Genomic DNA, 25,624 nt, shown 5'->3' on the forward strand with positions numbered 1-25,624 from the left:
ATTTCTGCCATGTTGGATTTTTTGCCATTTTGAATTTTATGAAAAACGCATTTTAAACATCTTCTCCTGGACCGTTGATTGGATCGCCTCGAAATTTGGCATGTATCATCCTCAGAGTAAGCTGACCAAAAGTTGTTAAAAGATAGGTGCTAGGTCAAACAATATAGCCGCTGTAAACAAATTTGATGGCAAAGGCACCAAACAGGAAATGAGCCATATCAATGCAATGCTTTGATGTATTGATGCCAAACTTGGTGCCCCTCCAGGGTTTTCCCTAGGTTTTCAGAGGGCTTAGGTGCTCTCAGCTATATTTTGGAACAGTGTTTTTATTTTATTTATTTATTTTTTAAATATGAAAAAACGCTTTGACCAGTGGTTTTCATCAGAAAAAGACATTACGTGTGAACACAGCCTAACTTTGTTTAGCTACCAAGCCACGTTAGATGCTAATGTTAGTTCAGTCGAGGTATCTTTATGTAACGTCAACTAACTAGCTTCGCTGGCTAACGTTGTCATAAAATTTTTCCCGACCATGAAAACTGGATTACTTGTTTACATTTTTGACAGATGTGGCTAGTGGGTAAATCTGTCGCTGTTTTCATCGCAGCACTTTCGACACAAGCAATTCGGAAGCGCTATCCTAAAACTTCGTTTTACCGTGAAGAGTGCCTGACCCACAATCGTAGTAATGTGTTAACACGGCGGCACAATTATATCGAGAAATACTATCTTTGGGGAAAAAAACGCTATATTCTGTAAATGCATTTAACCTACCATGCATAAAAACATAAAAATGCTCGTCAATCACCCACTTCTATTTATAATGGCATCCATAGCGTGGAGTGTTTAAAACCATAAAGCCACTTCTCCGTTTTTTTTTTTTTTTTGTCAGCGCATCACCGTTATTTTTACATTCATTCTGATATGTCGCCTAAATGCCTTTTACGTTCATTACTTAGTAAATACATGAAAATGTGGCAAGACTGAATTTTGTAGCACTGACTGTAATTTGCAGCATGCTTAGTAAATATGGCCCTAAGTTTTTCTTGTAAGCTCAAAAAGGGTATTGCTCAGATACGTGTATAAAACGCTGACCCCTTAAACCCCACTTAAAATCCAGGGCATTTGTAAGAATCCCCCCCTTTTTAAATAAACCCTGTTATCTCCAAAATGATATGCAGTTAAGACATGGTTCAAAGCTTGAAATAAGGAGCATTTGTACCATAATGACCAAATACCCTTATCCTATGGGAGTCTCACTCTGTAAACGTGCAGGACATATTTATTCTGAAAAACAAGAAAGAAATCCAAAAATCGTTTTGTTCTGTAGGGATTATATGTACTTTTGATGCTGGACGAAACCAGATTTTTTTCTCCAATCCTCCCCTGGATGTATACCTCACCAGGAAAAAGACTGGAGTTGATTGAACAAAGAAATAAAATTTGGCATGCATTTTCTTGAAGATGAGCCCAAATTACCGGAAAACCTCAGATTCCTATTGGAATATTGTGAATATTTTTTCCCAGCCATATGTCACATCCAGATGCTAATTTCATTGAGGGTGGTATGCTCTGGAACCCCACAAAACAAATACCGATTCTCTCTTTATGACTAAACGCTGTATTTCATCAAATGCTGTCCTTTTGGAGAGCTTATATGTCAAAATGTGTCCATAATGGTTAGTTATTACACAAAGGAATTTTTCTGTATTCACTTAGGAACAATCAGACCACTTGGTTTTACTTGGCTGTGTGCTCAGGCCTTCAATCAGCTGCCAGACTGCTGTAAATCAGGCTTGTCTGCAGTAAACCTGGTCCCAACAGAGAGAGTTCACAAGGAGGAACAAAAATATTAAATGAAATCATTAACAATTTTCAATTATAATAGTGCCTTTTATCACTACTGCAGTGTCTTTTATAGGAAACATTTGCAGATAAACAAACAAAACTCGAATAAAGTGTGCTCTAAGCTTCCACTCATGCACTATGCAAAATGCAAGGTGAAAGTCAGTACTCGGTAGAATAGCTAAGCCGTAGTTTCAGTTAGAAGGAAGCCGTTAAAACCAAAAGAGCAGATTGATTGCTTAGGGTTCAGAGGGGGATTTTAGCGATATCAATGCCATCACTGTAGCATTAGCAGTTTGACTTGTAGAAGACAGTTATTGGATTATAAAATATCATAATCATCAACCCAGGGTGTCACTTTCAGTCCTCCTTTGTGGAAATGGAGTGCCTTGGTATTTCTTTTGTTATCTCTAGTGGTTTTACTGATCAAGACCATGTTTTTCTTTTTTCTTTTTTACATCAAAGTGCAAACAGTCTACGCTTTATAATGGTGCAGGTGTTACAGCAGTGCACCTTGAAGCAGGCAAGGCAGTGCCATACAGTTTACAGGCCTGCATTGCCTAGTGATTTTTTTAATTTGATGTAATTTTATGCATATGTTCAATCAAGTGCTTGTGGTCAAGAGTTTAATATCAGACTCAAAATGAGAGGTGGTGTTAACATAATATTCTTCATTTTTGTATGCATTTAAGCGGCAAAACTGAGGGAGAAATATTCTATATTTGTCTGACGTTTGTGTTATTTATTGATCATATTATGTACACAGCTGCTGGTGAATATCAATGTTATTTGGCTTATAAATCTAATGAATTGGGAGAGCTTGAGCCTCGATTTATCACATAATTTGCAGTGAATAGCTCAGCGGACCTGGGTCAAAAAATGCAAACCAACTCTTAAAGAAACGCATGTGGATTACAGTTATCCTTATCTTAAATTTTACAGTATGATCAAGGTTTACCGTTTAGCACTTCCGCTTTGCTATATAAAGAAAAAAACAATTGAGACATACGGCACTAGCCCACTACAAACTATAACAGGCTGGCACCATCAGAAACACAAATCCCATTGAAAAGCACTTTTTCTACTCACTCATTTGACAGGCATCCGGCAAGCCTTGATTTACAAAATTATCAGCAATGTCCTTCAATTTCAGCTCCCAAGCTCTTGACAGAGAGTATCACATAGCCAGTCCATTCTGTGTCTCCTGTTTGATGCTGCTCATCGGGTAGTAGTTGATTAATTTTAATTTTTAAAATGATTCATTCATTTAAACAGCACTGTGTTTTTGCTGCTGTGACATACAATGTCATAACAACCGCAGTGGCCTACTCCTCTCATTGCAGGTTATCGGATGATGCACGAGGCATTTTTGCAAGTTAGGGGACTGAGGTGTGTGTGTTGACGATCTCAGTTTTAAAACATGGCCTGAATGACAGCTGTTCAGAAAGGATGGTTGTTGATACAGCCTATCTGTGGCCAGACAGACTTTTTGACACTGTTGAGTTGCGGGTTTGGCAATTGCTCTGGCAACTTGGGGCCTTTCTCTCCTGGTCCATTTTCACTTCTTCTGAGATCCACATTTTGTGTAGCTAGGACTCCTCTTTGCTCTCTTCCTCAGCTAGCTAGCTGACCTTGCAATTTGACTGCCAAAACTAGCTAACAGTTGACATGACATAGACTAGTGGTGTGTCGTTCGTTAACTATTGGTTCTTTTTGAATGAATTTTTTTGGTGAACAAATCATACTGACTCAGATTTGTAAAGATTTGTTCTTTTGGATCAGCTCTCAGTAAGTTGTGAACTTACCATTCACTGAAGTTGCAGCTACTCCTATTTAACTGTTTTTACTTCTGGGCTGTATACTAGCAATTCTTCAACAGCATTGATCTGCTTGAGCAGGGCATACTCTCCGAGACCCTTTTGTCTGTGTGATCAAAAGCAAAAGTCCCTAAACTAAGAACAAATACGTGAAGGGACTAGATGAGCTAGCTACGCTGTTCCTGAATCTCTACCACTCTCCCTCATCCAAACATCTTCGTATTGCATTGTATTGCACACTTGCCTGTGTAAAATTGAAAGCAATTGGCTTAACCCAGCTCTTTGACTGTATGATATAATGTAGCCAAAATAAAACGTGAATGAAAGAGTATGTTTTCAGTATGCATTTCTTGAAGAATTCTGTACCAATAAAGTTACGCATTAATTAGAAATGGTCCCACACTGCTAAATATTGTGCTCTCTTGATAAAATAGCCTATAGATTATATTGTTATAATCAACCCTTTGTTGTTTGCAAACGATTACGCAACGTGAGTCACCTAACTTGCACACATTTTATTTTTAAATGTTGTGCAAACATCTGTGAAAAACCTTAGGTTTTTAGGTTAGGTTGTTCCTTCAGCCACTGCATGACTCTTCACTAAAGACAATAAATGATCAAAATGTAAGCAACTGGCATATACCTACGGGATTTTTTTAGTATGTGCACTGTCGGCATTGAAAATACTATTTATGTCATTAAATAAATAGGAAATTGTTCATGTACTACTACTGTGCTGGAGTGGAAGCCTGTCAGACTGGTCTTTCATTTTTTTCTTTCAATTTGTTCAAAGTTTGAAACACTCAAATGAATAAGATGAACTGAATGACTCGAATGATTCAAATGAACAAAATGTACTGAATGAACTGAAAGACTCAAATGACCAAAATGAAAAAGGCCTACTAATGCCTCGTGCAAGCAGAAGAGCAGAAGAACAAACAAAAACAGGAAATACTATATGTTCGGCAAAAGAAGTGTTTTCAAAAAATAATGTCACATGGATGTTTATAATGACATTAATGAAAACCTTGATGATGACTTGAACTTTTTAAACTGTGCTATGAGAGCATATTCTCTTCATTTGGTAAAAAAAAAAACGTAATATAGGCTATTTCTTTAAACAAAACCCAACGGATGCAGCTGAACAGGCTATATTATTTAGCTTGTCCTTTGAAACACTGTTGGTCCTTACTTATATAATATGAACAGATCATAGCAATTCAGTTTGACAATTTGCGATTGTTATTAAGCAAATAAATTGTGTTGGACTTAACTGCAGGTCTTTGTCAGCAACAACAAATCAAGAGAAATATCAATATAAAATTAGAATCAAATCAGAGTTCAAAATATAGTAAAGGTCGCCTATTGTAAGATCAAAAAAGAAAAACTGCAGTCAAGAAAAGTGATAATATGAATAGAGAATAATTTAAATATATAAAAAAAACAAAATGAAAATACAAAACCCCTCTGGAACTTCAGTTGGTTACACCAACAGATGTAGGCTACATAGCCTATATACTATTACATACTGAGTAATTTGCAAATTGGCATTTATGATGACCTGCTGTCTTAATTTTTTATGCACAGCCGGGACCTCATAAGTCAGCACCACCAATAGCCTTTCATTCAAGTTTCATACTGTGCCAGTTAGTGCCACGCACTTTCCCAGAGTCCTAGATTGCAGAATCAATATCATTAGAGTTGCTAGAAATATTCAAGTATTATTGTCATAAACTGTGCTTAGCAGTAGCTTCTGTTTAGATGGTCATTGAGGGTGAGTTCACTCCATGCGAGAGTTGGCTGTGTGTGGGAAAGACGTTGTGCTGACTGGAGCTAGTAATGTTGATTAAAATAAACAGGAACCTTCACCTAGCAGTATCTAGGCGGGCGAAAATATATATAGTTTCTCCAACCTGTTATGCTGCATTGTTGTGAGCACCTTTTCTGGGAGCTGTAAGCGTATAATTCGAGTTAGAGCCAGAGAGGGAGGACTAGAACGTGAATACTATATTCGGCAAGTCAGTGTTTTATTAATGGTGATGTAGGTGAAAATGACACGATCGACTCAAACTCGATTCATTTTGATGTACTGACTCAAATGTACAGATTCATTTTAATGAATCAAACTTCCCAACACTAAAGTAGACACTTGACATTGGACAACAACATACACAGACATATTTCCCAGCAAATTATTTGAGTAGTTTAAACAATATGTTTTCCTCAGAATGGGCATATAGGTTAAGTTTGACATGATCACAGGCTATAGTATGAAGAAAGCGTACTAACCGTGATGGAGGTAAGTTTGCTTATTGAACCATATGTAAAACAGATGGCACCAGAATGTTGACACGACCTATTCTCCAATTTTTATCGATTGCAAGGGCCCGTGCATAAACATATTTTTTTCACGAACTGCTGTAGTTAGTGTTAGTCATATTTTTAAATGAAATTGTTTAATGGGGTGTTGTAGACATGACAGACGGGTAGTGGATAGGGCTAACTAACATTTGTTTAGAAACGTGGCGTTTGCAGGTAAACACAGTAGCCTCGTAAAAAAGTAGTGAAACGATAGAAATGCTATAGCAGTCAATTTAGCAGTTGTCACTTTTAAAGAAAATCAATAAAGCTGCCGTTGGCTAAAAAAAAATGTGACAGGTGCTGGTGTTTTGGTCCTCAAGTAGAGCAAGGTCATTTTTCAGTTTTTTACAGATTATGAAAGTGCAGATTATATAAGCTTTCAAATGATGTGCCACATTGAAATCTGAAAATAGTTGAAGAAGATATGCTTATTTGAATGTTGGTACTCCTAAAATCAAGTAGCAGAGAAAATCCCCTTGAAAGATCTTGAACTTTTCACACTTCTCACAGGGAGATAATGGGTGGGAACAATAGCTAGTTAACTCCACCCCAACCACTCCCCCACTAGAGTACCTGTCAATCCTTGCCCATTTAGGGGTTACTCTATTTAAAGCTTTATAACTCCAGATGTGAACACCACAGAGACTAGAAAAATGTCTTAAATGAAGCATTACATTTGTACCATTTACAATATTGGATATTAGATTACTTTATATTCATAATTTTGTAAGAAATGAAGTGCCACAAATGCAATGGTCAAGGCAAAAAATCTAAAATGAATTTGCTCCTTTTTTAGTTCGCAATGAAATACTGGGAGATTGCGGGTTAAAGTATACATGTCCTGGATTAAAAACTTCTTGACCACAAGTTCATAAAATCTAAGGGTGGATATGTAGAACTAGTAAAGATCTATGAAGCAAAAACTAAGCAGTGTACCCACATTACATAATACCACTAACCGGTTTAACGTCTCGTCCGAACTGGGGCAATGGGGTTTATTTGACCAGAGGGAAGATTGCCCCCTGCTGGCCCACCAACACCACTTCCAGCAGCAACTCAGTATTCCCTGGTGGTCTCCCATCCAAGTACTAACCAAGCCCATCCTGCTTAGCTTCAGCCAGTCGGCAGGAGCAGAGTGCGTGGTGGTATGGCTGCTGGCATTACCAGTGAGCCACCAGTGAACTAGCTGCAGCAGCCAAATTGTTTTTTTTGGTTTTTTTTTTTGGTGAAAATACGTATTTCCATATAATGTCCATTTTGCATGTGTATTGAATGTTTTTATTAGTTGATGTAGCTAAATGTCCAATGGGAAAACGTATTGTTTGGGCCTGGAGCATTTGTGATGTAATCGGCCTAAATTTGGGGCTTTATTGTGTGGATGTGTGTAAAGTTGTTTGTGAATTCTGTTTGTTGAAGTTTTTAAGGGCTGAGAGTCTGTGGTCATCATGGTTATTTCTGTAGGCAACCCTGAACAGTGCCAAACTCTTGGTGCTGTATAGATATGGGGCATGCTGCCTCAGCAAGCCATACCTTGGCACGATGGCATATGTGCCATCCCAATTATATACCAACAGACAAAATATAAATAACAAAAGAAAATATTTTTCTTCCCTTGTTTTGTTTTATATTGCAGCTTCTTTTGTTGTTAAGTTTACCAAAATTCAACTTCCCGGCAGTTTCATTTTAGTTATCTTGGAGATGTCAATTGCTAATATGATTTGTGTGATGAACGAAGAAGAAATGTTCAATGGCGATGGTGACACAGTTCAGGCCCATTCCAAGTGTGTGCAGATTTTTTTTCTATCACTGGCTTGCCATCTTGGTTTTTATGCATACTCATTTTTAAGAGAAAAACAATCTCCGACTAACCTTTACACGTTGATATGGCCACTGCAGTGAGTGTGACGCTATGTAATGTCAGTTCGGTTACAGTTCAGTTGCTGTGTTTACACCAAAGCAGTACTGGCAGTAGCTTAGTTGTGAGCATTTGTGTGTTGCACAGTATACATACTTGGCTAGTTGCATGCGTTGTAGCTTTGATTTGTTTATAAGCTTGCATTTGTGAATGTTTGAAATATGGATTATAAGCAATCTAGGTAATGCAAATAACTAAGTTCAGCAGCCAAATGGGTATTTCCTGGCATGAACAGCTGATGTGGACAACCTGTTACAGTAATTATTAGCTAGAAGCAGTATCTTGCTGCTAGCTGCCGGAGTTGACTATTGAATCTGACATTCAAGCTAGCAGGTTGTACTGGAGCCATATATTAAACTTTCACTTGCTAGTTAGTTATGTTCAAAGAATAGTTGCCTACATGACTAGACAAAGTAGATTTCCTGAATAGCAACAAGAAAAGATGTTGATGTGTTTATCTGTCTTGCCGATTTTAGTACAGCTAGCACTGTCAGTAGCAAGTTTTGCTGCGAAACTGCAAGAGACCATTGTGTCTTATTAAAGTGAGGAAATGTTGAGGAGAACATTTCAGCCATAATTCTAACTAGCAAACTGGAATGAAACGGCATGAAAAATTAGGTGAATGGACATAACGAATTAGTGAGGCAAAAAATGGATCGTACCAGCAATAACGATTTCACAAATTGGAACTGACCCCCTAATGCCACAAAATACCTTGCCAAGTTTGATGTATTATTGTTCAGTCATACTATTTTAGTGCATAAAAATGATTTTATTTTTGTTAGTCTTTAAAATGAGCAGGTAGGTCTATCAGACTTAAGGTAAAAAATTCTCTACGGCACCCAGACAGGTCATTGTGCGATATTGATGTTATTGATGGTTCTTTGCCCACTCTCAGGCTGATAAGTGAGCGCACAGTGGAAGAGAACATCCTGAAAAAAGCAAACCAGAAGAGAATGCTGGGAGACATGGCCATTGAGGGAGGCAACTTCACCACTGCCTTTTTCAAACAGGTCTGTCTTTCTTGCACATATTTGTGGTGTAGGGATGCAAAACAATTTTATTTTAAAAAGGCTTATAGGAGGATTAATGTTTGTTTTGGTTTCAGCAAACAATCAGAGAACTCTTTGATGTTTGTGAGGGGGAGAAGAAAGAGGTGGATGTAAGTCTACATCCCCGTCCAGAGGAAGAGGATGCACTCAGTAAACAGCACACAATCATTCTTGAGCAGGTAACGTAACAGTGGCAGTTTTCATTCTGTTTTTAAACAATGCACACACACACTAGTTTGAACACTTGTTTTCTCACATTGTACTTCAGTCCTCCGCCAACTAGAGATTGCGATAGCCTCTTTGTTGAGCCCCTTCTCAATTATCCCATTTGCACCACCTCAGTCTTAATTGGATAAAGTAATTTGCCATGAATTAAGCACTGATGATAATTGACAGCAATGTTTGCAAGTGAGTCAAGTGTTAAATTCAGTTCAATTGCTTACTACCATGGATATTTTGCAGTATTTTAAAATTTACAGGGTTTTGTTAGAAGCGGTAGGAAATGCCCACGTTAAAAATGAGAGCATTTATACAACTTTCATAAAAAATAAAAAGAAGAGCCACGGAGTCTGCTGGTTTATGTTTTTATGCCTCCGCGATGGCACAGCTGTGGCCGGAGGCATTATGTTTTCGGGTTGTCTGTCTGTCCGTCCGTCCCGATTCTCGTGAACGCGATATCTCAGGAACGCCTTGAGTGAATTTCTTCAAATTTGGCACAAACGTCCACTTGGACTCAAGGATGAACTGATTAGATTTTGGTGGTCAAAGGTCAAGGTCAGTGTGACTTCACAAAACACGTTTTTGCTTTGGAGGGCGGAGGCATACAACCGTGAGGCGGTATTCCTAGTTTTCATAATCTCTTTATGCAGAAGCAACTACTGTGGTTTTACATGGTAATTTGTAAACTGTATTTCAGCACCACTTAGCGTCCCCAAATCTATCCAAAATGGATAAAATGGGGATTACAGCAAGTCGTCAAGAGTTCCGTCTCCTAGAAATCCTGTTTGCATCCATTATGTATCAATACTAATGCTGCAATATATAATATGATTTATACTACCATTAATACACAAGGAATGAGCTGGTTAAATATAAGCAACATAATGCACTATGTTGCAAATCAAAAAGAAAAATGGTAGGTCTTTCCAAAAAAAAAAAAAAAAAAATCTAGAGGTTGCAGGCAACCTTGGAGGCTTCCGAGCCCTTTGAAACTTTAATTACTTTGTGCAGATGCCAAATCTAGTCTTTAACTCCAGATGAGAGTACCACTAAGACTTAGAAAATGGCTTAAATGAATCCATTCCCTATACTAAATTAGATGAGATTATATTCGTAATTTAGGTACAAATAAAGTGCCACAAATGGAATTACCATGGCAAAAATGCTTAAATGTACACTTTGAAAACAAATACTGAGAGATAACATATATCAGGAAAAACTATATGCAAGAATGCAAAATCTGAGGAACTACAAAGATCTAGGAAGAAAACTATAAGCAGTGTACCCTGGTGTCCCTTGGTGTTTCCAAATCTTTCCAAAATATCTGAATTCTGCATTGCTGTAAATTATAACATCATATTTGACTACAAATGAACTGTTTTGGCTGTTTTCACTTTTGCATGAAGTGAAAATTACTTAAATTACTTTAATCTTTTTATCAGTATAAGGGTCTAATATCTAGGGGTCTGAAGGAATATCCAAAACCTCTCCAAAAATGAATAAAATGCTTATTATACATTATAAAGCATATAAATGTGCCCCTTTATGATGGTTTAAGATTAACGTTGATATTGAAACATAATGCAAAAACATTGTGACACAGTGGTACACATACCTAAATATGTAATCATTCACTCTTGTATGTTTTTCTGTACTCTACAGAATGTAATTTGTTGCATGGGGATGGGACGACATGTTACTATGATGATCACTCCAGAGTAAAATATACGTTCACCTAGCACCGCACAGTAAATTGAGTATTTGAGTATTTGAACGAGTATTTTCCATGCCATTCCATTCCATACGAACAGCTTGGGCTTAGTTAGCTCCCTATAGAAATGTGCTGGCTGAGCATTATTAGCATAGGCTTAAGTTGTCTCTCACGACTAATGTGACTAACTATCAAAAATATGACAATGTTGCAAGCAGTAATGTGTACATGTTCGTATATATGCTAACTAGACTTCATGCTTCCTGTTCTTCTGATCCAGTCCCCCAAGAATTTGCTGATGAATTGGCAAAATGAGTAAAATCTTGTGAAGGAAAGTAAAATTAGTGAAATCTTGTGAAGGGAAAAAAAACTATTATGCTACAATGAGTGCTTGTGTTATGGTTGAATGCAGAATGCTGTGCTGAAGCAACCCCTCACGCAGATATGCTAGGCTTTCACTCTTTGTAATAAAATTCAAATGAAACATGCCATAAACTGTTGGAAAGTGTGTAGTGTTTTTAGGTCCTGCACAATCCTGCATAATATTCCTTTAAGTCGGGCTCAAATTGGGTCAGGCTTTCAAAATTCTGCAGCACGTGGTCTTGGCTCAGACTCAAGCTATAGAGAATGTTTCAAGCTCTAATCTCTGTGTTCTGGAATGGTCTATGTAAAATGTTCTCAGAAGCCTGGTCTCAAATGTGCAGAGAACGGATTATCCTTGTCCTTACATTCAAAAGAGTGGCACTGAATGGCCTGGCAAACAAAGCTTTTTTGTTTGTAAAATTATCATGTATTGTTGCTTTTTGGTATCACCAGACAGGTTCACTGAAACATTAAACCTTTTATATATTCAGGTGTCTACAACAGACGGGTGTTTGTAAGTGATTGATTGTAATTACCTAAGTATGCATAGATCCCTGAAAGGACATTTGACTATTTTTTATTTATATTAAAAGGTACTGTAAAATTCTGCCCAGGCTTAGAAACTTTGTACGCTGTGTCATTCGGACACTTGTACATTTGAACATCTGCAGAAGTCCCCATTACAATGGAAATAAGGGGAAATTAGTTTGTGTGTGTGTGTCAGGCTATGCCTAGTCATCTTTGTGAGGTCTGTTGGTATACATTGTGAGGCTGGACGTTGATTTCATTTGCTGGACATATTTTGGTGAGCATACAGGGCATATAATATGCACATTGTAAGTAATTAAGAGTATGTTGTAAAAATACTTTTCTACTTAGGCCCTGTGCCGTGCAGAGGACGAGGAAGACATTGTGGCTGCTTCCCAAGCTAAAGCGGAACAGGTGGCTGAACTGGCTGAATTCAATGAGAGCATCCCATTTGAAGAGCCTGGTGAAGCAGCGGTGCGAGAGCAGCAACAGGAAGAGGAGGAGCTCTCCAAGGCTGAGCAAGAAATAGCTGCTCTTGTTGAGCAGGTGATTGTGATAGAATATTGTATATGTGTGGAATATCCAGAAGTCCCTTGCATTGTAGAAATTTTCTAAAATATGAACACTGCCCTTAATGTATTAATCAATTACTTTTAGTGAACATTCATTTTATTGCGACAATGTATTAACCACAGAAATAAAGTACTGTTGGGAGTAAGATGCTGGTTGTGGTGTAAGTATAGGGTTTGGCCATTCAAGTTTCATCGTACATTTGACATTCTGCTGTGCCCATACTTGACTAGGAACAAAAACTGCTCATAACTGTAACAATGTCTATTTTGTTTTTCCTTTAGTAAATTCCCCTCTTGAATTATTTCTACAGTTTATAACTTACAAGAGAGGATACTATTTATGAGCAGTTATTTATATTATTCACCTTTCTTTCAATTACTGTCTTACAGCTTACTCCTATAGAGCGCTATGCCATGAATTTTTTGGAGGCCTCGCTGGAAGATGTTTGCAAGGAGGAGTTGAAACAGGCTGAGGTAAACCTGCTACCCCTGGAAGTGTGCAGTGTTAATGTGTAGCAATGTACTCGCTGCAGAGTAGTAAATTGACAAAATTGTCACTGAGCTGTTTCGCAGGTTTCTATCAGCATCGCTGAGAAGAAATTTTAACTTTGTCTGCTTTGCCATAAGTTGAGTTGTACTGATGCCACACATGAACATATACATCTGGACATCATAGATGTCCTCACAGATGTTATACAGGCTAACCCCATATTTTTCCAGTGTAATGATTCTAAAATAAAACTATATTTTCAGTTCTGTTGCTCTAGTTCCTATTGATATGACAGACCACTGCATCACCTTTGAGACCTCTGCGTGCACTAGTGATTATTTTGATTTAGTGAATTTGGCACTATATAACGCCACCTTTTTGTGATATCTGAATGATTGTTGCTTTTTAATACATTTTTTAAGAGTTCTCCACCAACACCATTTGTACTTCTAATTGTGCACAAATAAGTCTACCTAGTTGTATAATTCATCAAACCATCTTAGTTCCAAGCACATGTAAGTTCAATTCAATTCTGTTTTATTTGTGCAGCAGTTTTTACAGAGAACTGTCACAAAGACGCTTTACAGAGTAGCAAGGCAAGAAACACAGCCAAAAGAGCAAACACCAGACCTGAATCCCCAAATAGCAAGTACATAAGGTAAAAACTCCCAGTGGGGAGAAAACACTCAAACGGTGGCGAGAGAACTCCCCAATGGGAAGAAATCTGGAGAGGAACCCGGCTATATATATACATCTGCAAAGCCAACTAGGCAGAAGAATAAGCTACAGTATTAGGACAAATACAAATTACCAAGAAGTGCTGGGATGGGGCAACAAGTGACAGGAAAAGGGGGGGGTTTTTTTTCAGTTTTTTTAATTTTTTATAAAAGAGTGAAATATACAGTGTGGTGGTGGTTAGTCTAGGTATAGTCTGAAGAGATGAGTCTTCAGGCCACGGCGGAAGATGGGTAGTGAGGGGGAGGTTCGGAGAGGGACGGGGAGATCGTTCCACCACTGGGGAGCTAGGGTGGAGAAGCTCTGTGATCCCTTTGGGCGGGTCGGAGGGGTTACAAGGCGCCCTGCTGCCGCAGAGCGGAGTGGTCGAGCAGGCACATAGAATTGAGTCATGTCCTGCAAGTAGATGGGGGCTGTCCTGTTGGCAGCAGTGTAGGCAAGGGTCAGGGCTTTGAACCGGCGGCGACCGGTAGCCAGTGAAGTGATCGCAGCAGAGCAGTGACGTGGGAGAATTTGGGGAGGTTGTAGATGAGTCGGGCAGCGGTATTCTGAATCATCTGTAGTGGCTGTATGGCACAAGCTGGCAGGCTTGCAAGGAGAGAGTTGCAGTAATCAAGGCGAGAGGTCACTGTAGCCTGGACGAGCAGCTGGGTGGAGTGCGTCGTCAGGTATGGTCGAATCCTTCTGATGTTGTACAGAAGGAATCTGCAGGACCGTGATGTTCCTTGATGTGCTCCTTGAGGTCCAGTTGGTCATCCAGGACCACCCCCAAGATCTTGGCAGAGTGAGAGGCAGTCACTGTGGTGCCATCAACCGTGATTGAGAGCTCACGAAGTAAGGAGGTCCATAAGACAGGATCTAATTCTAGATACTCATGGAATTTTGTGAACAAAGTAATCCTGGGGGAGAGTAAGGAATAAGTATCTCACTAAAGTAGTCGGGGGCTAAACTGTTTAAAGCTTTATACGTCCAAGATCTTATTGTCAGTTCAAGATTTGACAGGCAGCCAATGAAGAGATTTAAGCACTGGACTGATATTTTCCCATTTCATAGTTCTAGTAAGGACCCTAGCAGCTGCAGCCTATACAAGTTGGTCAAGGCCGAGTTGGTGCAACCTAACAATAAAACTTCACAGTAATCAAGCCTATGATACAAAGGCATGCACCATTTTTAGTAATTTAGATACGTTATTTAGGTGGAAGAAGGCCACTCGTGTGATATTAATGTAGGCCTGAAAGGAGAGAGCTGAATCAAAAGCTACAACAAAGTTTTTAACTACTGCTTTGGAGGAGACAGAGAAGCCATTTATATTTAAGGAAAACTGGAGGAACTTATCTTTAAGAGCTACTGCGAGCATCTCAGTATTATGAGAATTCAACATGAGGAAATTTTGGTTAATCCAAGCCTTTACATGTTTAAGACAGGCGTGTAACTTAGCTAGTGGATCAACTTTGCTTGGTTTGAAAGATATATAAAGTTGCATGTCATTTGCATAGCAGTGATAGTTAGCACCATGACAGGATGTTCCCAAGAGGGAGCATGTACAGTACAAGGAAAAAAGGGCTTGCCCAGTGACACCAACTGATATTTCAAACCTATGGAGGAGGATATGATGTTGGAGGAAGTTCATTGGCTTAATTTGTCCAACCTTTAATGAACCCATAAGAAATATTTTAAGTGTGTTAACAATCCAATATGGTGGACATTGAGTCCAATTCAGTTAAATTTTATTTGAATGGCGCTTTTTTTACAGAGTACTGTCACAGACGCTTTACAGAGTACCAATAGGAAAAAAAGAAAAAGAGAGAAACCGCAAAAAAACAAACACCAAAACTGAACCCCCAAATAACAAGCCCATGAGATTTTTAAAAAGTCATCTGCCATGTTTAGCCAGGAAGGGCACAATCTGTGAATTTGGTTTTAAGCATCTAGGTCAAGCAGGACAAGTTCCAGTCATTTTAATATTGCAAATTCAAAGTGCAGTGTAGCCAATTAACATCAAAATCACACTGGAGCCATTTAAACATACTCTTTAAACCATTTGACATGTACTGGCTTATAGCTGCCATGTTTTTGGAGAAACAGCTGTTGCTATATTTATATAACCTTTAAAGAGGACCTTCCAATGAATAAATTGGTGTAAAAGTGCATATTGACATGGTAAATAGTTCAGGAGAAGTTTTTCAAAAAATTGGAAATTACAGAAAATCCAGTTTGGCTGACTTTATGGGTTCTTGAGGATTATTTTTTCTTTGTGAAAAGATATCTTGATATTGGTTTTTTTTTGACAAACAGGATAAGTAACAATTGTTTGCTATGTGCTGCTTCCTATCCTCCTGATTGGATGTCTTGAACAGCTTTGCCGCTGGTCGAGGAGGATGAGTCTTCCAAATCACTAATATTAATTGATTGATAAATTGATTTCATTTTATTAGCCTTCAGGGGAAAAAAACTGGCTCAGTTATCTCATGTTTAGGAAAGACGTGGGAAAGGAGAACTTTATCTGTTTCTCATGTCAATTTCTGGTTTTAATGATTTAATTTGCTGTAGTATTAGCACAATCTTATATTTTAGCTACCTTTCTTGATAAGGGCATGGGGACAGCTGAAGACCATAAAGACCAGAAATATTTTACTGTGATATAATCTAAGAGTGAACCAGTGTTGGTGCATATTTAGCAATTTGGAGCCATTTAGCTCATTTAACCAGGGTAATTGGTGGAAACAAAAACCTGCATACACATTGGCCCTCCAGGACCGGAATTGCCCACCCGTGGTTTAGGGAATGCTACCTTGCTTGGCAGCTGCCAGCGAAAGGACCGCCATGAAGCTATTTTCGCTTATCTAAAACCTGAATAGGGGTGAGTAAAGAGAAGTGGATGTTTGTTTGGTTAGAATGGTTACTGGGAAAATAAACATGTTAGTTTGTCTGATAGCGATAGGTTGTTCGCATTATTTAACACTGTAAAGGCCAAAGGTGACGCCATTGGGCGTTTTTAAAATTACTCCAGCACCGCAAATGCAAAACTCCTCCTTTCCACAACTTTTCCTAAATATTTCAGCTTAAAATAACTGTTTTTAAGTTGAGTTGTAAAAAATCGACACATTAAAGAAATACAGCTGTTTGTGCCATTTCCTTCACACAAAAAAAAAAACCCTGCCAGACGGTAGATAACAGGTGCTGGTAGCCCGGTGTGAATGGGTTGCTTTCTCCTCTGGTAAGCTATTCAGCCACTGAATGACCGACTGATACGAATTGTCTGATTAAGCACTGTCAACTCATTTCGCACATATAATCACACAGAATTAATTAATTGCAGTCATTTCATGACAATGATTTACATTGATTGGTTTCAGCATGGGGATCAATAATTGTGGACGTTGAAGTTACAGAAACAACACTATTATAACTCCCCAGAGATGGAAAAAGGGTACTCCACATAGTGGGAGCAAGGGAAGGGAGAAGCCAGCTGAATTTGGTATGACTGTGAAGGAATTACCGTTTTTTAATATTGCACTTTTATTTCATCAACTATTTTTTCCATTTTGCGTTATGTGCATTTTAGCACTTTTCTCAGTGTGCCTGTAATATGGCTTGACACATTTTCCAAAAGCCTATATAACAAGAATTCTGTTATTTAGAAATAAGTGTTGAAATTGATACAGCTGTGTCCTTTATTTCAAGAAAATAGATTTCCAACGTGTGGTTTCATAATCTTTATGAAATTAGGTTGCTGTTGGTGCAGAAATTGATGCTGTAATGCTGGATCAACCTGACTGCACTGGGCTTCAGGCTTGGCAGTAGAAGGTAGTTAAAAAACGCGGCCTTTCTAGCGTTAAAAAAGTAATTAAAAAATGACAGGCACACCAGGACAATTGTTTGTGGTCACACCAGTGCTCCCAATGTAAATTCTAGGTCACATAGGTCTGTGTGACCACCTTCATTCAAGCACATACTAAATGCAACTTTTATCATTATTTCTAAGGTTGGGCCTTCAGAGTAGTTGGTAATAATATGCCAAAAGCAAGCATGCATAATGTTGTCAACTATTCCTGTTTGCTGTGCTTACAGGAACAGGTTGAAGCAGCCAGGAAAGGTCTGGACCAGGCAAAGGAGGAGGGTCTGAAATTGCCGCTGACTTCTGACAGTGATGATGAGGAGTCTGGTCCATTGCCCTGTGCTGAGGAAACCCTGCATCCCACACCCAACCGTCGCCCCCGAAAACACAAGGAGAAGGGGGCACCCTCCACTCGCGCCAGTGGGAGACTCAGAGGGGCAACAACAACACCTGTTGAAGACCCCAAACTAACCCCAACACGTGTTAGGGCTGAGGATACGGGAAAGGGAACAGAGGAGGTGAACTTAAATAAAGATTTGCCTTCTGCTTTTCTCGCTCAGTCTGCTCATGTTCCTCAACAGCATCGTGTTGATCCTGGCTGTGTCAAGCTCAAGAAGGACAACCCAATGCCACAACCAGTGATGAGAGAAGTGCCTGACAGTAGCTACTGCGCTCTGCAAGGAAGGGATACAACCAAAGATTTCTCTGCTTCAACCAATCACTCACCTGTCCACATAGAGAAAGCCCAGACAATGTCACCTTTCCCAATGGTTCTAGAACCGACAAACCTTGGGTGGGTTTGCCCTTCTTCTGGTTCAGATTTGATGCCTGGATCCCAATCAGCACCTTTTCCTGCATCCCCCTTGCATCTGCCCAGCCTTGTGCCTTCCACTGCCTTTACTCCTGCAACTGTAATCTTTCACACTATCCAAGCCCCTTTAGCCTCCCCCTGTCATTCTTTAAGTGATGAGGAAGGTAAAGACCAGTTGGAAGGGATTCAATCAGATTCTTCCAAGGTGTCCATGGAAGCTATTCTTCAGTCCCCCATTGTGAATGACAAGAAGCAACATGGGGATTTCAAAGGGACTGTATTGACTGCAAGTAGCTTGATCCAAACACCAGTAGGTTCCCCTAAACCTCAATGTGTTTCTGCCCACACCCAACATTATGATAGTGGCACACAGCACACAAATAACCCAGCCCATGAGCAGCTGACTCCCCATTTGGTAACGCTGCCTTCTCACCCTGTAGTCCTTTCCACCCTTGCCCGGTCTCCACGAAAGCGGCAATCTGCTGATGGGGAGGTCTTGAGTGGCCTTCCTGAAGACTCACCATCTGCTAAAGTCCTCCGGAAGCTGCCAGGCCGCCTAGTCACTGTGGTAGAAGATAAGGAGCCCAAGAAAAGGAAAAGGAGAGTAAGTGGAGGAGGAGGATCAAGCACTGGGAAACCAGATGGAAGTGCTCAGACGAGCAAATCAGTAAATGAGCTAAGTAGAGGAACTGTACCTCCGACTCCTGACAGACCCAGCTCTTCTCAAAAGGAGAACAAAGTAACAGGACAAATGTCACCTTCGAAAATATCACCACTACTTCAGCTATCCCAAAACTCCCCTTCAGCTTACCCAAGTAGGGCTGGAGTGATCTCTCCCTACTCACCCACCCACCATTCTCCAGATATGCCGGTCTTGAGAAACTTACCTGTGCGGCGACGGCTAGAGACAGAGTCTCGCATGGCTGCCCAATTAGGAGAGCAGCAACCAGGAAGAGGAAGGGGAAGAGGAGAGAGGAGGACTAGTTTATCTCCCAACTTTCCTCGAAAAAAGGATATTAAACTGGAAGGAAGCAAGGATTCCATGAGTTCTCTACAAACTTGCAATTATGTCATTCCTAATGTGAACACAACTTCCCCAGGAAAACGCAAGAGAGGTCGTCCTCCCAAGATGCCGCACAGAGTAACAGATTCTCCTACAGAGCTGCCCTCCTCTGCCCTGATTATGGAGGTGGAAAGAACAGGCAGTGTAGAAGGGAGCCCCTCTTCCTCTCCAAAACGCAAGAGGGGTCGCCCTCGTAAGGGCTCTCTAAAAGTAAGTGAGCCCATCTGGATGGGAAAGGTTGATTTGGACCCTGTGTCCTCCCCTGCAGCCTGCCCACTTAGCCCACATTCAGACAGAGCCACTCCAACAACAGAAGTACACAGTTGTAGCAGTACCCTGAACAGTGCCTGCACCCAACTGGATGGATCTGCTGCTACTCTCTTAACATCCTGTCCCACTCAGGGTGCCATCAAGAATGAAGCTGAACTGGTTAAAGCAGAAGAGGAAGATCAGGGTGGGAAGGATACAGAAACTGCATCAGAGGAGGAGGTGCATGAAAGAACACAGAACAGGGAGTCCACAAAGCAAAAAGACACTGTAGAAAATGAGAAGGAAGGGAAAGAAGTGGAAGGTTTCTGTGAGCAAGGGGGTTCATCTCAGCCAAACAAGAGAGTTGTCACATGCATATCCGGGAGCCAAGAATTAGACCCTCATTCACCGACACCTTCACCCTCATTTGCGGTGAACCAAACCACTCTTGAAATTGAGGGGGCTGGCAATCAAGAGAAAGAGGACCGAAATAGACCTGAGGAGAACAGGAACACTGACCAGAAGAGACTCAGCAGTCGACAGAGCAGTCAAGACTCTGCACGTTCTTCCTCCCCCTCCTCAGTTTCTTCAAATTCCACCTCCACCTGTTTGCCTCTCTCCATAAAGGAGGAAGCATGTGTCGCACCAATGAAGAGGAAACAAGAGCATGTGAATGCTGAGAGAGAGAAGGGGGACAACATGGAGGGAGTGCCTTGTTTCCTTCACGCCAGGCATTCTGAGTCAGCCTGTCCTCCTATGCCATTTCCAATTCCTCAACAACAGTCCTTGTCATCTGACTCTGATGAATCTTGTGGGGATATAAAGGAGCAACGCCTCACCCGAGCATCCCAGAAGAAGCTGGAACAAGCAGAAGAGATTGGAGAGATGGAATCAGACAAAGATGCCAATAACAGAAGGAAAAAAAGATCAGCTTCTACTCCAGACAGAGGAGCCAGAGACAAGCCTGGCAGTAATGTTTCTGCTAGGGCCACCCGAAAATCCTTAGGCCCTCAGCCTTCCCCTGAATGCACACCACAGTCACCAGCTGTTCCAGAAGTCCTGGGAAAGAGGTGCTCAGCCCTGAATGCTGCGGCTAAACTTCTAGCCATGCGTGGCAGAGGAAATGAAGGGTCGAGTAGTCATGGAGGCAGAGGACTGGATGCAGGATTAAGAGGAGTGGGGCAGATTAGGGCTCCTGAATGGAGAAATAAACCTTGGGGAAGAGTGTCACAAGAGCCAAACTCCTGCACAAACAAAGCAGAAAGTAGCAGACAGGCCCCCACCACCACCAGCCGTACTGCTCGCTCTACTCGCCAGCGACCTGGCTGCTTGGTACCTCCCTTGGAAATGGAGAATAAAAGAGCCAAGAAACCAGCAAAAAAGGCTGCAAAGAAAGAAGCGGAGGGGAGATGCAGCGTGTCACCCCAAGGCCAAAGTACAAGTAGCAGTACAAGTAGTGAAGGTGGGGAGGGTAGCAGCCGGAGTCGGAGCAGCAGTGTGAGCAGCCAGCGCACCCATAGCTTCAGCTCTCAAAGCACTGGCCCTCTCTTTTCCCACTCCCGTGCCGCTTCCTCTTGTAGTGACCAAGAAAGGGGTCAGGAAAGTAGAGACCAGCCTGGGAAGAAGAGAAATCCCAGGGAAAGAGCAGACAGAGATAGAAAGAGTCGAAAGGAAAAGTGGAGACACCAGGAGAGAGATTCCCCTACTTTATTACAGAGCCGGGGGCCAGAGTTGAGCATCGGCTCCAGTGAAGGGACACCTGACAGGGTGCTGCGCAGCGTGGCTGCTCTGGCAGCTGCTCAAGCCCGAACCCCAGCAAGCAACACTCGCTCCTCTTCTAATCATCACCATCAGCAACAGACCCATGTTCGTCGTACCAAGACCTGAAGAGCAAATGGAGGGAGAGGATAGCTGACTGATAGAAAGGAAGAAATGGTGGTGGTACTGGTCAGTAGCTTTCAGAGAAGGGAACTGAGACCACTAATGGGGATAAAAAGCAGAGAAGGAGACTGCAGGTTTCTGAACAGCAATCTCTCCCTTTAAAATTCTGTGCATCCCTCCCCTCCGGTCTATTCCCTTACATGAGCTGTTCACCAATTCTGTTCGAGCAATGCAAGCCTGGATGCAAAGTGGCTAAGATGAACAATTCCCTGGACAGCTACCATGTACTGAGTGGAAAAACAGGAGCATGGTGAATGGGGTTAATGTCCCCACTAAGTAGAGACATTAAGCTCTGTGAGCCGCTGGTGATGTCACTTTATATAGACTTGTCTGACTGTGCTGCAAGGACATGTAAACTTTAAAGTATGGAACAGTGGGTTGGAGGGGTTATTCATTCAGGCAATGTACTGTAACCCAATTAAAGAAGACCGAAGAGTACATTCTTTACCCCTGATTTCAAATTGTACCCCTGAATACACTGATCAGAAGTTATTGATGAGGCTTGATTGTCTTGATGCAGAATTCATTAATGATTTTGAGCTGGGGTTTAGAAGTATGTTTAAAGTTTTAGACAGGTTCTGGAGAATTTTTGACAGATGTTCTGGTTTTGTGTGCATAAAGTCAGTTTATTCCAGGTAAGACAAGAGGGAGTCTGTGAAATTATTCTTTACTGCACTATGCTGGAGTTACTCTTTGCTTGGGCCTCCCTAGTCATTTTCTCTCCATCTGACTCTTAAGATTATACATTTGCACAGCTGACAAATTGTCCCTACTGTTTGCTTCTTTTTCTTTGTCAATTCTTGATTACTCTCAAAATGCAATTCTTCAGGTAAGAATGTGCAGATTTGTCTCCTGCATCTTTTCCGAAACATAAGCCATTTCGCTCTCAAACATAGCTGAATTGATGAAAAGGATCTTGAATGAAGATTAAATTAATAGGGGACTAAGTGGTTGTGAAGTTGAGGTAAATACCTTGAGTCACATAAGCGGTAAATTCCATGGCAATCTGAAAAAACCTCTGCAGCAGTTACAAGTGGACAGATGTCCTGGGAGTGGTGCGATGTGTGGTCAGTTTACTTTGGGAATGCCTTACTTCTGTGAAAGCTTTTGGGGGAGTGGTGTTTTGATGGAAAGGGTGAAATATGGTGGTGGTCTTATTTTACTTTCTATTTTTCAGTTGCTACATTCCTGCGTTCTCTTGTAATTCCACATTATTTTACTTGAACGATTAAAAAAACAAAAAAAGAAAGACAATAAAAAGACCAAAAAAACTGTCAGGCTTTTGTGCTGTGCATAAAGTTTATTTAGGGTTTGGAATGCAGTTTGTTAATGTATGTTTTCTTATTCCAGGTTTTGACAAAATGGCTCATGCTCATAGTAACATTAATGAAAGCATCTCCCGAACTCAAGAGAAGGCTGAGGGCTGTCATCTTTGCAATATTGTGCAATATTTGAACTGGAGCATCTAACCCAGCGTAACCCATGCCCAGTTATGCTAATTACTGTTTTCACTCAGAAAATTAAGTAGGGCAATTATAATACTGTTAAAAATGCACATTTGAGCTCACATGCCTCATAAAACACTGAAAACTGACTCGTAAATGGCTGAGGGAGGAAGGGTTTCAGTCATGACATCCATGCCATTGCACAATTACCCATGAGGCACCTGTTGTTTGCTGCACCCGTTTTAATTTTAATTCCTCTAACGTAATGACTGCATTGCTCAGCTTGTTAACTAGAATGAGAACGATATTCTGTGCTCTCCTGAATTGGCCCCATTTTGAAAATATAAAAAATCTTGCTCCAGTCTACTGGACAATTTTTAGCATTGAGTTTTGGTTTATGTTGGCACAAATTTATTAAATTACATTTGCAACATGGTTGCAGTTTTATTCCTTTTATTATGTTTTTCTGTGTATTTGTGCTGTATAAATATATGGGTGGATTTAGATTTGATGTGGATCGGTGCAAATGCTTAGTGATTTTTTTTGTTCTACCTAGTTAAATGCATTTTTTAAATTCCCCACTGGTAATGCGGTTATCATGGAATTGTAGTCATGCATAGCCAACCCCAGACTACTTGATGGGAGGCAATTATGAAAAAGAAATATGTGTGTTGCAGAAGTGTCCACACACACTTCTACTGTAACAAAATTATAAATTCATTATTGCAAAATAAATGCTTCCCTACTTTCCCACTCAAGCAACGTTGAATTCATGATCTGACATCTATTGGGTTTATCAGCTAGGCATTTTTCCTAGTTTTTCAGAGATCAATCATTCAATCAATGTCCTGCAGGTAAGGGTAGCCTACTGTAACGAGTTCTGTAGTCCTTCCCATAAACCACAAAATCCATAGTTCTGGGACGCACGTTTTATTGTGTGCTGGTTACACACAATGTAGGTAAGGAGATTAGACGTCATGTCGCTCCTGCGTGCATCTCATTCCCGGGCCCTAGTCTCACTGCTCCCTCTGTCTGCAATTGCACCCTAACCACACCACCCCTCCTCACCTACATATAAGTGGAGAAATAGTTTAATGACAGCATCATAACCAACCTAGTGGTAATGTGACAAGTGAAATTCTGAGATGACATCTCAACAATAAGGGTCATTTGTGACATCTTTTTGACCACATTGGGATGGCAGGTATGCCATCCAGCCAAGTTATGCCTTGGTGGGGCAAGCCTCATGCCTATACAACACCGAGAGTTTGGCACTTTTCAGGATTCCCCACTGAAATAACCACAGACTCTCAGCCTTTAAAAACATTAATTTCTTTACATTCTGACCCCATTTCAACAGACAGAATTTGTAAATAACTTCACACGTCCACACAAAGCCCCAAACTAAGGGGATTTTGTGTTTTCTTCTTTTTTTCCCCCACAAATGCTCCTAGCCCACATAGAAGGTCTCCCCATTGGTCATTTTAGGTACATCAACCAAAACGAACATATATACAAATATACAAGTGCACACGTTTCAAACAGTGCAACTTCGCAAACTCTGACGTCTACTTCCCTTGTTACTCACTGGGTATTGCCTTCGCCTTTTAGAACTTTTTACATGCCTGATGGACTAAATCCCCCCAGGTTTTTACACTGGTTCAAATCCCTTTCCGACTGTAGCAAATCTCTAACTCATCACACTGGCTTGCTGCCTAACTAAAAATACTACATTTCAGTTATTGCTTCTGCATCTGTAAAATCATTCCGGGAAACTCATTCATATTTCAGAAAACCAAATAAAATACATCCACACTTTAGACAGTTCCGCTTTCGGCATTTTCATCGTGTATAACGTTAGCTACCTTGCTAATGACACGACACAACGACTGTAACAGTACAGATGGCTGTCAAATTTAACTCTACAATCAGCATTACACTGGTCCGGTAGGTAACGTTACCGGTCCTATACAAGCTGGCACAAGATACTGACTGAAATTAAAAAGCACTAAAATAAAATACACCCAAACTTCAGACAGTTCCGCTTTCGGCATTTTCACAGAGTTTACTGTCCGCTACCTTGCTAACGACTCATCGGCTGTACATGCGAAATGACATGTATATAGAACTGCACTTGTTTAAAACCGCTGAATTCTGCTGGTCCTACGTCTCCTTCCCTAGTGGTACTGTGGGTAGCACTGCTGCCTGCAAAACTTTTGCATGTGTCACAGCGCAGGTTCGAGCCGCCCTCTTGGTCCATTACATTGCCTTGCTGGGTAACTAAAAATACAACATTTAAACTCTTGCTTTTGCATCTGTATAATCTTTTTGGGACAGTCAATTATATTTCCGTATTTATACAACTCCAAATAAAGTGTATCCACACTTTACATAGTTCCGCGTTTGGTATTTTGGCCGAGTTTAATGTTAGCCACCTTGCTAACCAGTCGAAGGACAGTCTGTATAGACGCTTTCATCTGACGCACGCACGTTGCCAAGGTTATGCGCTTGGCCCTAAATTAACTTCCGCTCTGTGTTTGTTTATTATTGGGTTCGTGTTTACTGGCTAATATGGCACCGATTACAAACGGAGTGAAAGTTAAACTGATGAGCAGACTGACGTTGGGCTTAGGTCGTTGTGCTGTGGGGTGCAACCTGGAACAAATGCA

At 40.6% G+C, this 25,624-nt stretch overlaps 1 protein-coding gene across 7 annotated transcripts in view; it reads left to right on the plus strand.

Moving 5' to 3' along the window:
• Positions 1 to 23,713, plus strand: part of srcap (Snf2-related CREBBP activator protein) — a 121,389-nt gene extending 97,676 nt beyond the window's left edge. For 5 of the 7 annotated variants that reach the window (XM_035404436.1, XM_035404437.1, XM_035404435.1 and 2 more), the window contains 5 exons: positions 8,837 to 8,951; positions 9,047 to 9,169; positions 12,163 to 12,357; positions 12,774 to 12,857; positions 17,680 to 23,713. In XM_035404436.1, the coding sequence (XP_035260327.1) occupies positions 8,837 to 8,951; positions 9,047 to 9,169; positions 12,163 to 12,357; positions 12,774 to 12,857; positions 17,680 to 21,456 (4,294 nt within the window). In that variant the 3' untranslated portion in view covers positions 21,457 to 23,713. Of the gene's footprint in view, positions 1 to 8,836; positions 8,952 to 9,046; positions 9,170 to 12,162; positions 12,358 to 12,773; positions 12,858 to 16,964; positions 17,294 to 17,337; positions 17,416 to 17,679 lie in introns of those variants that run through there. The other 2 variants (XM_035404440.1, XM_035404441.1) reach the window with 2 other exon arrangements.
• The last annotated feature ends 1,911 nt before the right edge of the window (positions 23,714 to 25,624 follow it).

The sequence above is a fragment of the Anguilla anguilla genome, chromosome 2, assembly GCF_013347855.1.
Source record: "Anguilla anguilla isolate fAngAng1 chromosome 2, fAngAng1.pri, whole genome shotgun sequence".
NCBI classification, from domain to species: Eukaryota; Metazoa; Chordata; class Actinopteri; order Anguilliformes; family Anguillidae; genus Anguilla; species Anguilla anguilla.